The sequence below is a fragment of the Brassica napus genome, chromosome A3, assembly GCF_020379485.1.
Source record: "Brassica napus cultivar Da-Ae chromosome A3, Da-Ae, whole genome shotgun sequence".
Classification (NCBI taxonomy): Eukaryota; Viridiplantae; Streptophyta; class Magnoliopsida; order Brassicales; family Brassicaceae; genus Brassica; species Brassica napus.
In genome coordinates, this window is record NC_063436.1 from 22,479,336 (window position 1) to 22,495,825 (window position 16,490).

A 16,490-nucleotide genomic window follows, 5' to 3' on the forward strand; every position below is an offset into this window, starting at 1 on the left:
TTCATTTTCATATTTTTTTTTCTGGTTTTGAATTCTTTCTCTGAAACAAGAAGCCGCCTCTCCCCTCACTTGTTTTCCAACGAAATTAAACCTTAATATCCGAATTGGAACCAGTCCAGCCACCTCTCCCCTCACTTCAGATACGAAATCTGATGAACCTTACCGATTTCAGTATGGGTTTTGGTAGCGTATTCTCATTGGTTAGCGACAGATTGGTGTTGGTTTGTCTAGGGATTGGTTCGGGTTGAAACTAGATCGGAAACTACATGGGAAAATGTGGCTTGGGATACATTAGGTTGAATTGTTCAAGCATCCTCATGTATTGCTTCTTCAGTAGAAACTCCATCTTCAAGCTTTCTGGTGGTCGTTTGAGACCTGGTGAATCAGGTTTTACTTTTACTCTTCTGTAACCTCTTTATCTGTGCTCAAATCTCAATTGCTGAAATCTAGTTTCTTCTTAGATATTGAAGGTCTGAAACGCAAACTCGCGTCAAAGCTTTCGGTTTAACGAGAATGTTCTTGTTCCGGGTTTGGAGGTAAGAACCATGGATTCTTGTCCTCAGTATTGTTCTGATTGTTTTTGGCTTGAGAATGGTCTCTCTATAATACTACAAAACTGTAGTAAAATGAAGGTAGGAGAATGCATTGGGACGTGGTGGAGACCAAACTTTAAGACATTGATGTATCCATTCTTACCTCCCAATGTGAAACACCCAAAGGTTAGTTTAGTTCCCCATTTCCATGTTAGTAAAAGTTGACACTTTTTGAAGATTCTTGTGTTTAACATAAAGCTCTGCTCTATCCTCTTCTTTTCTGTTCAGGAATGCTTAAAGCTTTCTTGGGAGACTAGCGCTACATCAGCAGTTTGCCGTGCCTAAAAACTTCAAACTCCTTGCTGTTCCCTTGTGCCAAATCCATGAGAATGAAAAGGTAAAAAAATACTAAGATCAATCAATCAAATCAAATCAAAGCCGCCTTTTACCTTCACTATACTAGGGATTAACCCGGGCTACGCCCGGGATTTTTATTTTTTTCTAATTTAAGTTGTTAAATTATTTATATTTAGGCTATGATTTATATTTATATAAATGTTAAAATGCATGTCATAATTAAAATTTATTTTTAAATTTTAACACGTTAAATTAACATATTTTTTACTATTTAAATAGTTTTTTGTAATTTTATTGGCTATCTAGTTATCATATTTAGCAAAACTATCTTTTGAGTGTTAGAATAAATGTTTTAGAGATTTTATTAAACTGCAGAGTATTTTTGGATCGACCACATGCTCAACATTCGATCGATCCGTAAAAAGATGGTCGATCTCCTTGGCGAGGTAAGTACAATTTTAGCAAAAATATCTTTTATTTTCAAATATTAAGTATATAACTATTCTTTTTAATATTTTTTAATTGTATTTTTGATTAAATTATTGTATTATAATGGTTATGTAAATATTTTTTGTGATGTTTGAATTTTTGTTGTTCGTATACTTAACCTAGATGATATTGATGTTTAACAATTTATTGTTTTCTGGAAATAGAAAATAATGATATATCAAAACGTATCTAATACTTGTTAAATGATAGTATAATGTAAATTACATCCATTATTTGAAAATAAACATTTTTTGTTTTTATTTTTATTTTAAATCAGAAATTATTTTTATTTAAAAACATTATTCATATATAATATAATAGTTTAAGTTTGGAAGATTAATATATATATATATATATATATAAATTATGTGTATTTTTTAAAACATAATTTAAGATATTATATATTGAGTATATGAATAAAAGCTGAATTTCTTACCTTGAAAATCAGATATTTATATTTTTATCTTCATGTTATACTCACCAATCCATCATTGATATTTATAACTCAGTATGTTTTTTAAAAAACTTAGTTTTAAGTAATAAACGAATTTAATAAATTAAATTCATCACCTATAATGTTCTGTAAACTATATTTGAAAACTCTCTAAAATTATATTTTAAGCATAATATTATTATTATTTAATTTAAGTTATTTTAAACATAATATATGCTAAACCAACTTAAATTATATTTATAATAGGACCATCCTAAACCGGTTAGTAAACCAAAAACAATACTAAACCAACATGAACCAATACCTGATTCGGCGAGGAATGAAGTGTTTCGGGATAAACGCTTGAATGGTTATTAACTGAAATGGTTTGATCATGAAAGAGTTAGTATGAATATTAACAATAAAATTATACATTAGATTAATTTAAATTTGTAAGAATACCTTTGAGTCTATGAAAAGCAATTCAATTCCCATGAATAAGTTTGGTTTTGGAAGTTGCGGGTTTCCCAACAATGAATCCACCTAACAAAAAGTTTGTTGTTATAAAAAAATCTCATTCAAGGTCATTAAAGGTTTCTGGGACGGCAATAGTTGATAGTGAAACCTTTTTTTTGCTCGAGTGCTTTGAAATTTTCCTTAATAGTGTGAGGTTGATGTGGATGGAATAATGAGTTTTATAGGGACTTTCTTGATGTAAAACTATAAATTTTTTTTTGTTTAATGTGGTATTTCCATTTTTATATAATTTACTACCATTTTAAGATAGAAGTACATTTTAAGATAGATGCTTAAATCTTAATGTACTTTTTCCATTTTTTAAAATGTTTATTTCCATTTCTTATATTTTTATTTACGTAATATCAATATTTTATATTTTTAATTAGATATTTAAATATTAATGTACTTTTTCCATTTTTTAAATTGTGTATTTACTTATATTATATATTTTACATTTTAAGATAGATGTTTAATGCTTGAGGAACTTTTTCCACTTTTTAAAAAATTGTGTATTTACTTATTATTACATATATAATTCATATATTATATATTTACATTATTTACTTATTATTTATTTTCATGTATATGTATTTCCATTTCTTGTACTTTTAATTTACTTAATATCTCTATTTTACATTTTAAGATAGATGTTTAAATCTTATGTATGTTTTCCATTTTTTTAAATTGTATATTTCCATTTGTTATACTTTCTATTTACGTAATATCTATATTTTAAATTTTAATATATATTTTTAACTCTTAATGTAATTTCCCATTTTTTAAATTTGGTATTCACTTATATTATATATTTACTTATTATTTATTTTTCTTTATATTGTGTATTTCTATTTCTTATACTTTCTATTTACTAATAATTTTATATTTCAAGATTGATTTACATTTTAAGATAGATGTTTAAATACTAATGTATTTTTTCCATTTTTTTAAATTGTGTATTTCCTTTTCTTATACTTTCTATTTACTTAATATTTATATTTTACATTTTAAGATAGATGTTTAATATTTAATGTACTCTTTCCATTTTTTAAAAATTGTGCATTTACTTATTATTGTATATATAATTCGTATATTTATATATTTATAATATTTACTTATTATTTATTTTTCTATATATTGAGTATTTCTCTTTCTTATACTTTATATTTAGTTAATGTCTATATTTTATATTTTAAGATAGATGTTTAAATCTTTACGTATTTTTCCATTTTTAATGTAAAACGGCAATGTTTAATAGAAGAACTTGGACAAATAGTCAAATAGTTATATTTATGTTTTTTTTTCTTTTTTTAATAAATAGGTAATGTTACATTATGAAGCTAACCCGTTTTTTAGTGAACAATGGTAATCTTACATATGTTTAATGTAGTTTTTCCATTTTTTTATGTTGTATGTTTACATATTATTGTTATTTTTAAATGTAAAATGGTAATTTTACATATGTTTAATGCAGTATTTCCATTTTTTATGTTGTATGTTTACATATTATTTATTATTTTCGAAATTATATATAATTTTTTTTTTACAAAATAGTAATGTTACATTATGGAGATAAGCCGTCTTTTTTTTTTAGTGAAAAATGGTAATCTTACATATGTTTAATGTAGTTTTTTCATTTTTTATGTTGTATGTTTACATATTATTTTCTTAAAATAAAAATGTAAAATGCTAATCTTACATATGTTTAATGTAGTATTTCCATTTTTATGTTGTATGTTTTACATATATTTATTATTTTCAAAATTATATATAATGTTTTTTGTTTTTTTTATAAAACGGTAATGTTACATTATGGAGATAAGCCGTCTTTTTTTTAAGTGAAAAATAGTAATCTTACATATGTTTAATGTAGTTTTTACATTTTTTTTATGCTGTATGTTTACATATTTTTTATAATTTTCGAAAATAAGTAATATTAAAATGTAAAACTATATTTTAATGCCATGTGTCATCTTTCGAGATTATATTTTATATTTCCTTATTATTTATTTTTCTTTATATTGTGTATTTTTATTTCTTATACTTTCTATTTACTAATAATTTTATATTTTAAGATTGATTTACATTTTAAGATAGATGTTTAAATACTAACGTAATTTTTCCATTTTTTTAAATTGTGTATTTCCTTTTCTTATACTTTCTATTTGCGTAATATCTATATTTTACATTTTAAGATAGATGTTTAAATCTTAATATACCTTTTCCATTGTTTTTAAGTTGTGTATTTCTTTTTCTTATATTTTCTATTTACTTAATATCTATATTTTACATTTTAAGATAGATGTTTAATATTTAATATATTCTTTCCATTTTTAAAAAATTGTGCATTTACTTATTATTGTATATATAATTCGTATATTTATATATTTATAATATTTACTTATTATTTATTTTTTTATATATTGAGTATTTCTCTCTTTTATACTTTATATTTAGTTAATGTCTATATTTTATATTTTAAGATAGATGTTTAAATCTTTACGTATTTTTCTATTTTTAATGTAAAACGGCAGTGTTTAATAGAAGAACTTGGACAAATAGTCAAACATATTTATGTTTAATGTAGTATTTCCATTTTTATGTTGTATGTTTTACAGATATTTATTATTTTCGAAATTATATATAATGTTTTTTGTTTTTTTTTTATAAAACGGTAATGTTACATTATGGAGATAAGCCGTCTTTTTTTTTAAGTGAAAAATAGTAATCTTACATATGTTTAATGTAGTTTTTCCATTTTTTAATGCTGTATGTTTACATATTTTTTACAATTTTCGAAAATAATTAATATTAAAATGTAAAACTATATTTTATGGCACGTGTCATCTTTCGGGAGAAATGTTTTCCGCTGATGTGGACGCCCTATGGAGCCTCAAAAGCTCCCTTTTATTAGTAGAGTTTATTTTTCTTTATATTGTGTATTTTTATTTCTTATACTTTCTATTTACTAATAATTTTATATTTTAAGTTTGATTTACATTTTAAGATAGACGTTTAAATACTAATGTACTTTTTCCATTTTTTTAAATTGTGTATTTCCTTTTCTTATACTTTCTATTTGCGTAATATCTATATTTTACATTTTAAGATAGATGTTTAAATCTTAATATACTTTTTCCATTGTTTTTAAGTTGTGTATTTCTTTTTCTTATATTTTCTATTTACTTAATATCTATATTTTACATTTTAAGATAGATGTTTAATATTTAATATACTCTTTCCATTTTAAAAAAAATGTGCATTTACTTATTATTGTATATATAATTCGCATATTTATATATTTATAATATTTACTTATTATTATTTTTTTATATATTGAGTATTTCTCTTTTTTATACTTTATATTTAGTTAATGTCTATATTTTATATTTTAAGACAGATGTTTAAATCTTTACGTATTTTTCTATTTTTAATGTAAAACGGCAATGTTTAATAGAAGAACTTGGACAAATGGTCAAACATATTTATGTTTAATGTAGTATTTCCATTTTTATGTTGTATGTTTTACATATATTTATTATTTTCGAAATTATATATAATGTTTTTTGTTTTTTTTATAAAACGGTAATGTTACATTATGGAGATAAACCGTCTTTTTTTTAAGTGAAAAATAGTAATCTTACATATGTTTAATGTAGTTTTTCCATTTTTTAATGCTGTATGTTTACATATTTTTTACAATTTTCGAAAATAATTAATATTAAAATGTAAAACTATATTTTATGCCACGTGTCATTTTTCGAGAGAAGTTTTTTTTGCTGATGCGGACGCCCTATGGAGCCTTAAAAGCTCCCTTTTATTAGTAGAGATTCAGTATGATGTTCTTTGGTTCATATGTTGCAGACTTATGGGCCAATCATATCGCACATTCGCAAGCTTCTTTCGAAGTTCTCCTTCAACATGATGGAGATATGATGGACAAAAACCTCGCGATCATTGCCGCTACTAGTGCTTGCGATAAGATTATATATGTTTGGTGAAATCTTTAAAAAGCTTGATATTTGTTGATTAGAGAGTGGTAGACATGAAGTATAATGATAGTGGTGTTTAGTACATAGACTTAATTCCTTATATGTATTTCTTTGTAAATAAAGTTAGAAGAACATAGATATATGTAAAAATGGTAATGCTGAAAACGGTTTGTGATCAAGAAAATGATGTACTCTATCAAATGCTAAATAAGTTTTGCGGTTTAAACTGTGGAGATTTAAGCTTAAAAAATTTGAGATTCGAGTAAATCTATAAAGAAATTTGAGATTCGAGTAAATCTTTTAAAAAAAATTGTAAGTTTTAGGTGATTTTGAAGAAATTTCAGAGTTTTTTTATTTTTTTCAAAAATTTAAATATTTATTTAGAATAACATTTTTATTATTTAACTACTAGAATTTGATATTTTTATCGTTTTATGAAATATATAAAAGCTTTTTTATTTTTTTTTATTTATTTTGTTGACAACATTTATTTTTTATTTTATATTTTAAAAACGTTTTATGTTTCATAAAATTCGTTTTGTTTTACCCATGTTAAAATAATAATATAAAAAGTACTCATGTAAAACATGCATCTGTTATATACATAAATTTTATATTCTAATTACACTTAGTAATTCTTGGTAATCTTCAAGGTAGTAGTAATACTACCTTACACATAGTAATACTTTGGTAAATTTTAAGTTTTATTAGTAAAACCATGTCAAAATGAAATATTTGGTAGTAAACCTAATGATTTTATACAATAAATATCATTAAGAAAGAGTATTATATAAATAGTTTACGAGAAATAAGTGTTTTTATAGATTCTTCTTACTATAGCCGTATGATTCACACAACAACCATGAAAGTTAAGGAATCATTTTGGAAAAATGATAAATATTTTTAAAACTATAGAAAATAATCATCTAAATAGTTTTAGTAGTCTTATTTACTATATACATAGTCTACTAATATATAATATATGGGTTATATATGTTAAATATACGTAATACTTGCAATATATAGGGATTTTAAATTACACATAATAAAACCAAGTAATCATAGTAGTCTAAATTACACATAATAAACTCAGTAATTTCAGTAGTCCGAATTACACACAATAAATCCAGTAATCTTAGTATTCTGATTACACACAATAAACTCAGTAATCCTAGTAGTCCGATTACACAGTAAAAACATAATAAAGAAAGTCTGATATGTCAAAACTACCAAGATAATCTGTGAGTCAAAATAGCTGCAACGAACTGCTTCAAAATACCAACACTTTATTTTAGTTATATTCCAGATAAAATTGCTGCAAAACGAACATAATAAACTTAAAACCCATAAAACAAAATTTTAATCTTCTGAAATTCTCAGTAAACCTTACATTATTTACATTACCCAAGATATACAGTTCTTTTAATGATATTCTAGATAATCTTTTTAAAAACGAATATAATAAATCTAAAACCCATAAAAATTATTTTAAAACTCGTTTTCAATCTGCCAAAATTCTTAGCAAATGTTTATTGTTTACATTATCTTTAATATACTTGGAATTTTAAATCTATTTTACAACAAATTTCATAAGAAATGAATATACATTTTATGAAGTTTCAGTCACATTAATAGCGGAAAACAAAAGAGAAGAGATCACGAAGAAGAAAGAGAAATGAACAGAGAGTTTTCATTGGTTAAAGTTTATTATGGGATCCAGTTGATTTTTGATATAAATTTAATTCATGGTTTAATATTTTGATGAGGTGACAATTTAAAAAAAAAAAGAACGCTAATTTGGAGATCAGAAAGAAAGAATAATATATATATATAATATAATCTATTAATTTATATTTTAAATGGGAATATATATTTTTATAAGTTTTAAGAAATTAATTTTCTTAAAACTGAAAATATTTATTAATATACCCTATTATATTACCTGTTGAATTGATAAAACTCAAAACCGATAAAATTTATTAATATATTATATTTATTATTTCACATAATATTAATTTATAAAAATTATAGTTATATTATATATTTAAATATTAAAGTCTCCTTAGGTCATCAGTTTAATTTTAATAAATATAAAATTACATTCATAAATTTAAGATATGAATAAAAATTATATGAAATATTAGGTTTAATCGATTAAATTGATTGGAAGAAAGAAGAAAATTAATTAGTCTATATTAATACTTAATTGGTCTGATTGTTTAAATTAATTGGTAAGTAAAATTAAGTTAGAAAATTTTATTATATTATTTTTAAAGATTATTATTAAATTATAAAATTAAGGTTGAAAAAAAGAATAAAAATAAAGAAATAAAGCTTAGAAAGAAATTATTACTAGCAAAAAAGTATTAAATAATGATGGGGACCCACCTGCATAAAATCTGTGTCATAATAAAACTAACAAAAAAATATATATATTTTTGGACCCACCGCATAAAGACTACGCAACAAAAAAAACTTTAATAAAAAAAGAAAAGGGTAAGTTGTGGAAGAGAATTAAAGGAGGGGTATTGAGAACAACGGAGGGATATTGAGAATAACTTTTTTCTGATAGGGGTATATGGAGTTAAAGTCCTCCGATCTGTTTTCTCCGGAAACTCTTACGGCGGTGCCCTTCTGTTTGTAATGCTAGCAAATAAACTTAATGGGCCTAGGCCCATTAAGAAAACTATTTCAAGAAAAAAGCCTAAACCATCAAACGACTGTGTATGGGTGAAGGTTTATATAAAGATAACAATAATTATGATGAAATTATTTGTCTTAATAATTTTCTTTTCTTTTTCTTCAACTATTATCTAGATTTGATTTGATTTTGCATGCATTTAATTTTTTTAATATGGAACAATTGGTTCGACATCAAAACTGTCTAAAATTCATATATAACGTGAAACAAAACAAATAATAATAGTTTTTGGTTTATCACCAAAAAAAAAAATAAAAACTTCAAGCATTTTAACAGAACAAACCAAATTTAATATGAATTTAGGATGTTAGTTATGTTTTAGGAGATTAAAAAAAAAACAATTTAAAACGCGAATTATTACCTAGTCAGAAGAAAGTTACATCCCTTTCTATTGCATTCACTCTTTTAAACATGGAGGCAAGCTTGGGTGTACTGAGACTCAGATGTTAGTGTTGTAAAGTCAAACTCCCGACGTACCTCAAGAAGAGAAAGCCTATCACTAGAGAAGATGGTTCAACAGAGTATATACGTAGAATACATTGATCATATATGCCCCAAAGTTTTGCAAACGATAAAACTCAAGATTCCCTAACTGCTTATAAATGGAAGATGCAAAAGGTTGCTGCTTTTTTGAGGATTACGATTGAAGATACCAAATAGAGTAAACATGATGAACTTTGTTGATATCACATAAATCAGGTTTGATATTATTAACATCAACATGCACATGCATATCCCCATCAGTTTTCCTAGGCATATTCCGTTTTCTATACCTTACCAATTGATCATAAACATTATTTGGCTGGGTACATCATGAGTAGTTTCACCAGCCGTGGTTCTTCTCATCTCCTGTTTTCGACTTAATGAACGTTGAACTTTAAGTCTTTGTCTGTAAGTTACGTATAGATAGGGTTAAAAACTCGATAGAGAAAGCGAGCAAGACCGACATAAGTTGCAAAGACTTTTAAATGGAAGTTATACACAAAGCTTTGATAATTACTTAAACATGGGCTAATGAGGTACAAAAACTTTGGTGTTACCAAAAAGGATGATCGAGATGTCCTAAACAAACAAGTTACAGAAAGGATGTTTGACATGTTAACTAAACAGATAAATACACAATACAAAGAAATGAGATTCAGGGGTGCCAAAAACTACAAGAAGCACCCTTTTTGCAGTTTCCACTCTCATAGAACTTACATATCTTTAGCCCTTTGGGCGGATGAGCTGTGTATGAACCTGATCCATGGTCATACCCATGCCTAGTGCTGTTTGGCCATTGCCGATTATTATGACTGTTGTTGACGCTAGTGTTATGACCGTTGTTCCACCATTGCCGGTCTCTGCTATGCCCACCGGATCTTCTTTGATGACTTCCATTTCCGCGTGGGCTGCGTTCAGTGTTTCCACGTGGGCTGCGTTCGGTGTTTCCACGTGGGCTGCGCTCGGTGTTTCCACGTGGTGAGTCATGTAATGATGTTGACCAGGGGCTCGGTTCCAAACTCACTCCCGAAACAGACTTGGGAAGCCTCTGGACCGATCCAGCTTCAACTGCGGTGTCTGATCCCAGTCTAAGAGCTGTTGTTGTCAGAGTCAGGTCCTGACTTATTGAAGCTGGCGCTGTCGGTGCAAAGAGCAGGAGCTCCGGACCAGAGGTTCTACAGTGGTTGAAGAGAGTGTTGTCTTTTGATTCTGTGCCTATTGAGCTTTTTCCCGTAGAGACATTGTCCAGAATGTTCGGCTGAGAGGTATTCATTCTGCATGTTTCAGGTGTGAGGGACATGCGTGCCACAGGGTTAAAGAAATCTTTTTCTGGCCCTTTTGTCAAATCATCGTCGTCGTAGTGAAATGTTGAGGTGGGTGAAGAGGGCAAACCATTCTGCTCCATCGCTTCAACTTCGGCTAATAGATCCGAAACTGATTCATCACACTCGTCCGGGTCAGCCACAATGGCTGGCCACCCAGATGAGTGAGCCACTTGGGTGTTGTCGGAAGTCTGAGTAGCTGTGGCATGATCAGCTGCCAAATCAATTGGCTTCACAGACGGTGCAGCTGAAACAACAGCATTCTGATGTGTTACTTGAGGAAGCTGTCCTCCAGTGACCATAACACTCGAAGTGGTGGTAACAGCATCAGTGGTAGTTGTGGTGGTGGTGCTCCATGTGACACCAGATGTCCCTTTGACCAGAACACAAGAAGACAGAGACTGAATAGTCTCTGCCGCTTGAGCTTCCAAGTCTTCAGAGCTCGACTTAGGTGTAGGACTGGGGATATCAGGGACATGGATTTCTTGATTAAGGTTTGGTGCGTGAACAGAACCACCGTTGGTTCCTTCTTCTACAGTCTTACCATCTGCCCCTGAAGTTGCTCCTGCGTCAGGCGAAACCACATGTCCTGGAACCACAGACATTGATGCTGAACAACTAACTTGAGGCTGGGAACGAACGGAATTACCATCTTTAACTTTTCCAGAGCAAGGTAAAAGAGTCGCAACTTGTTTCTCTTTTGGATCGTTAGGAAGGGCACTGACAGTAGAGGACGAAGAGGAGGCTGCACTGTTGCTGACTGGCGTAAGGTTCTTCTGAAGACAGTCCCCATCCACGCCAGTGCGTCCAGAGTCGTGCTGAGATAGTTTCAGTTCTTGAGGAAGCAAAGAGGAACTTGGCGAAGTAGTTGCTTTATCAAATCTTCCGGCAAGAGCTTCAGTCAGAAGTACAGACTCGTCTTGGTTCTCATGCGCTTTCCATATCCTAAGATAAGGGGGGAAATGACCAGAAGATTTCCATCTGCGGAGCTGCCCCATAGAAAACGGTCCCTGGGTCTTTCCGGTTGGATCTCGATAATGCCATATTTCACTCTCCTCATCATCTTTACCACTTTCCTGTAGTACCCAGAAATGAATGTATATGACTTGAAACCAATATAAAAAAACATATGAGAGGTTACATTGCAAACAGAGTAGGATGTGTGGTCAAACCTGGATATCTGATGAGTTGTTGTGGACCTTGGAACAATCATCTTTCTTAGCAACATTCACGGCCTTTCTGCTTCGCAAAACTGGAGCATCATATTTTGTCTGCGCATTATTTCCCAAGTTGTTCAGGGTATTCCCTTTTTTCTTCGGACCTTTACTTGGAGCCTTTATGTGATTATCTGCAAATAGAAAACGTAGAAGATTGTAAATAGTATCCACCAATCAGGAATTTTTGTAAGAAAATGAACAATTAGATTGTTCACATCTTAGGTTAAAGTGGGAGACCTTGTTTCCTTGTACCCAACACTGAATCTTCTGCTGATGGATGACTCGGATCCATGCTTGGATCCGTATGAACTTCTGGGACTTCCTGCAGAAGCCGCTGGCGATGCTCAGGTGATTCTAGAATCCCTAGCTTTTCTACACATTCTCTAAGCGTGGGAGATGGTTAAGGAATCAAGACTTGAACTTCCCATGCAATCACTCAGTGTAAAAGTATCATTCACATTTAAACGCAGACCAAACATCTAAATGGGAAGACCGAAGTACTTATCAGGCTATCTACTCAAACTAAATTATTCTTAGCCGTTACGAGTGGCATTGGCATGGTCGACTCTTTAACGAATTATTTCATCAAAGACTCACTGAAAGATTCTATAACCAGTATCTGAAAAGGAAAATAGTGTATGTAACCGAAGTGCAACAAATATAGTAAGGCAATCTCAAAAAGGATATTCCTTTCGATGACCCTTCTCACTGGCCCGATCACGGAGGTGTTTGACCTTTAATATCTCAGCTTCCAGAGCCTACATCGACAAAACATGAGTAAGAAGCACACCACAATAAAAACTAAGATCAGGGGATCTTTAATATATATACGTATAAAATTTGCTGTTTTTAAATAACCTACCTCATTGATTCTCATGGCTTGCAGTGTTGTTGCAGTCTTCAAGATGTCACCCTGACACCGCAAAAAAAAAAACATGAGTTTCCAAGTTATGTAGAATATACAATTTCAGGACGAGAAAATAGCATGTGCGCCTTCTTACCACAGTCAAACGTTTATTGAGACCACATTTTATGCTCTGGCGTAGCCGTTTGCACTCGTCCTGAAAACCACAGTAATAGGTACATATAGGAGAAATTAAAACCTAACTACTAGCGTTACCTTATTAGTAGATGGGGTTTAAACCTTTTATTGAAGAGCATATAAAGGTAGATAAACTAATGTTTCAGTGAAGCTATATTTACCTCGGTGACATTCTGGTCTGATAATTGATCAATCGAGATGACCTCTCTCTTTTCTAGATTTAGTATTTCTAGCATAACATCTGTAGTCTTTGCGCCAAGTTGGTAGGTTGCTGCTGCCTTGCTTGTACCTGTTAAATAACCACAAAAGCAGCTGAGATCTTACTATTAAAATTTTGGGTCACTAATTTCCCAATTTTCTTTCCTCAAAAAAAGCATTAATATGAGCACTGATCAAATACCTACAACTTGAACGAGCCTGTGAATATCCAGCTTCTGGTCGCTGCCGGATACCTTAATTCTCAAAATTGTGCCTACCACCTTTTCGTGAACTTTGTTGATATCATCAAGTAGAGTCTCTAAGAATTTACGTCTCAAATAAATCAGGTTGATATTGTGAACATCAATCGCTGCATATGCATCCAGGCTTTCGTTTTGTACCCTGCCAACAGTTTTCCTATGCATCTTGCGTCTTCTATCCCTAACCGGTGGATCATGACCAATATCTTCAACTACTTGGCTAGGAACAGCATGAGTAGTTTCCCCATTCGTGGTTTTCTCATCTTTAGGTTTCTCTTGGATAAGAAAGTGAGACTCAAGAAGCTTAAGCATTTCAATGTGACCCACTCGTTGCTTTCCAAACAACTTCACAAGCATTAGGTCACAAATAACTTGAGACTCCTGATGAGGATCCCTAAGATTTTTTTTGTTGATATAGTCAAGCAGAAGACCCTGCACGTCAAACTGAGAAATAACCGATGTATCGCCATTTCTCATGAACGACAAAAACTCGAGGAGTTCTTTTGTTGCCCAACTTGTATCTCCAGGACGCTTCTTTGGGGTATTACTTGGATTTTTGGCATCCAACTTGCTAGGTAAGGTGGGGGAATCACTAGTCTTTCTTCTTTTTATTCCATTCTCTGCTGCATCTAAAGCTGAACTGCCTGAAGAATAAACATTGTTACGGGTATGATCATTTCGTAACTCCACTTTAGGAACAGTGTAAGGAACCTCCTTCCAAGGATTATATGCTCTCATAAGCTCGTCGACAGTTAGAGACAGCTCTTCCTTCAGGCAAAGCCAATATACCTTGAACAGATACTCCCAACTGAGCTTGTCATCAAAATCCACCTTAACCTAATAAACAAGGAAAAACATTATGCCCGCGCACATTATGAAATAGTAAATAAAGAGGATAATACAAAAAGAAAAACACTCAAATTTCTTATAGAACGAAGTACAAGATTTCCTCCCTAAACAAGAAAAGTTATTCTTTTCCTTTGGTTTCACGCGATTATTTAAAAACAAAACACCCAACATACCCTACTGCTGTTGCAAGAACTTATTAAATATGAAACCCTAAATCTCTAAAATTCCATCATTCCCTTACTTCTCTCGTCATATGAGTTCTAATCCATCAACCCCAAATCTCCAAAATTCCATGATACTAGCTTGTGACTGGTTGCTATCACAAAACCTATCGTGTTCTACGAGTGTCATGTGCATGGCAAAACTATATTCCTCCTAAGGTAATTGTGACAGGTGGTGAAAATCAATTCGCCTGAGCAAATTTTGCGGCTGAGAATTGAATGGAAACTATGGAATGTGGAGAAGTGTCTTACCGCTTGAACATCTCCTTGACCAATATTCTCAATTAACATTATCGGCTTAATACATGTGCCACAAAGCCCCATGTTACCTCTCACAAACACATAGTCGGCATCAGCAACGCACCGCTTACAAACAGAAAAAGTGCATGTATAACACAAGTAACTGGATGATTTCTGGCATTTACTGCATATATGCCAACCTGAAATGAATAAAGATTAGATATGACTAGCATGTCAGAGATATCCCATCTCCCTAGATAGCTGACAGCAAATACAACAATTGTAACAACATGTACAAGGCCACGTACCGCAGTTCCATTTAGCAGTTGTTCGAAAGAAGGCCTCGTCTCTGTTAATACAAGATGGATGGTATGCCTTGGGGCAGTTCCTGAACATCAATAAGTTATCAATAACACAAAATCTCGCATCCAAAATCTCCTCACTGCTTCTTTACCAATTGATTTGAGTCTAATCTATGCCATTTATACAAGCATGTGATAAAAAATAGTAACTAACTAAAGCAATAAATATACAATTAAAAGCCAATCGAGTAACTAACTAACTAACTAATTATCTTATTCGTTGCTCTAAATCTCTATCAACGCATACTAATCTAACACAATTGTCACTGTAAACTAAACAATCACTCACCGGCGATCACAGAGAACGAGGTCTCCGCCGTCGAAGCAAATGAAGCAGACATCTTCTTCCTTATCATCCTTCCGCGGCGGCGGCGGCGGTGGCGGCTGAGTTTGCAACGGCGTCTTAGCAAGTGCCTTCGGAGGCCGGCCCCGTTTTCGCTTCACAGGGGCCTCTTGCTCAACCGTTCCTCCCACCGTCGGGGGAGGTACAGAGAGAGCATCGATCTCCTCGCATTGATCAACTCTCATGAGATCGATCCCTCTGACCGAACTCTCTTCGCCGCGAGACGAAGCGCCTCGCTGGAGTTGATTCTTCATGGCGGGTGAAGAATTCGAAGTAAGTAGATGCAGATCAATTAGTGAAAGAGAAACCCTAATCTGACGGTTCTCTGGGGGGAGGATGATGATGATGGAGAGAGAGAGAGAGTACGGTTGATGTGTTTAGAACGAAGACTAGTGGGGGAAAGACAATAAAATGGACTCTCTCTCTCTCTTTTTTTGTTGCGACTCATTTTAAGGGATTTTAATGAGGAACCAATTGTTTTACTTCTTTCTGCTTATAGAAACTTTTATTTTCTTTTAACATAATTTCTGCTTATAGATCATATATCCTAAATTTGCTACTATTTATGGATCTGAAATTAATTTATGAGGTTAATATTGTTAGTCTGGTATGAATATGTTTTACAGAAAATATGTTGTGAAGTTATTTTCCTTTAAAATCATTTCTGCTTATAGGTTTTGTTTCTGAATTTACTACTATTTCCGGATTTCAAATTAATATATATAATAGTATAAGGCAGAATTGATTGTTTAGTATTTTTAATTTGGTACTATGTTTATATATAAAATGTGGTGAATTGTCTCTAGTTAGAGATTTTATTCTGGGAATACACATACATGTATAGTCAAATTAATCTCTAATATTCAAAGATTGTGTGTCGAAATGTTTTAAGTATTAATTTCCCATGTCTTACTTTTCTTCACCTTTCACAC

General features: G+C 30.9%; 1 protein-coding gene and 1 pseudogene across 1 annotated transcript; one reads left to right on the forward strand and one right to left on the reverse strand.

Annotated features, from left to right (window-relative positions):
- Positions 1 to 8: 8 nt before the first annotated feature.
- On the forward strand, positions 9 to 6,499 carry LOC106352001 (annotated as a pseudogene).
- Positions 6,500 to 9,969: 3,470 nt separating this feature from the next.
- LOC106440024 (zinc finger CCCH domain-containing protein 44-like) lies at positions 9,970 to 15,987 on the reverse strand. The gene is made up of 11 exons (XM_013881599.3): positions 15,505 to 15,987; positions 15,162 to 15,241; positions 14,866 to 15,053; positions 13,486 to 14,380; positions 13,247 to 13,374; positions 13,045 to 13,104; positions 12,906 to 12,956; positions 12,731 to 12,801; positions 12,281 to 12,432; positions 11,999 to 12,174; positions 9,970 to 11,902 (listed from the first exon to the last, which is right to left on the reverse strand). The coding sequence occupies exons 1-11, from the start codon at positions 15,810 to 15,812 to the stop codon at positions 10,160 to 10,162; spliced, it is 3,852 nt and encodes a 1,283-aa protein (XP_013737053.2). The 5' UTR covers positions 15,813 to 15,987; the 3' UTR covers positions 9,970 to 10,159.
- Positions 15,988 to 16,490: the final 503 nt, after the last annotated feature.

Excerpts from the sequence above, each read along its gene's own strand:
- LOC106440024 (XM_013881599.3), bottom strand. The coding sequence starts at position 15,812 with ATGAAGAATCAACTCCAGCGAGGCGCTTCGTCTCGCGGCGAAGAGAGT. Across the intron at positions 13,105-13,246 it reads CAGACCAGAATGTCACCGAG|GACGAGTGCAAACGGCTACG; the intron begins GTAAATATAGCT and ends TGTGGTTTTCAG. Across the intron at positions 12,957-13,044 it reads TCAATAAACGTTTGACTGTG|GGTGACATCTTGAAGACTGC; the intron begins GTAAGAAGGCGC and ends TTGCGGTGTCAG.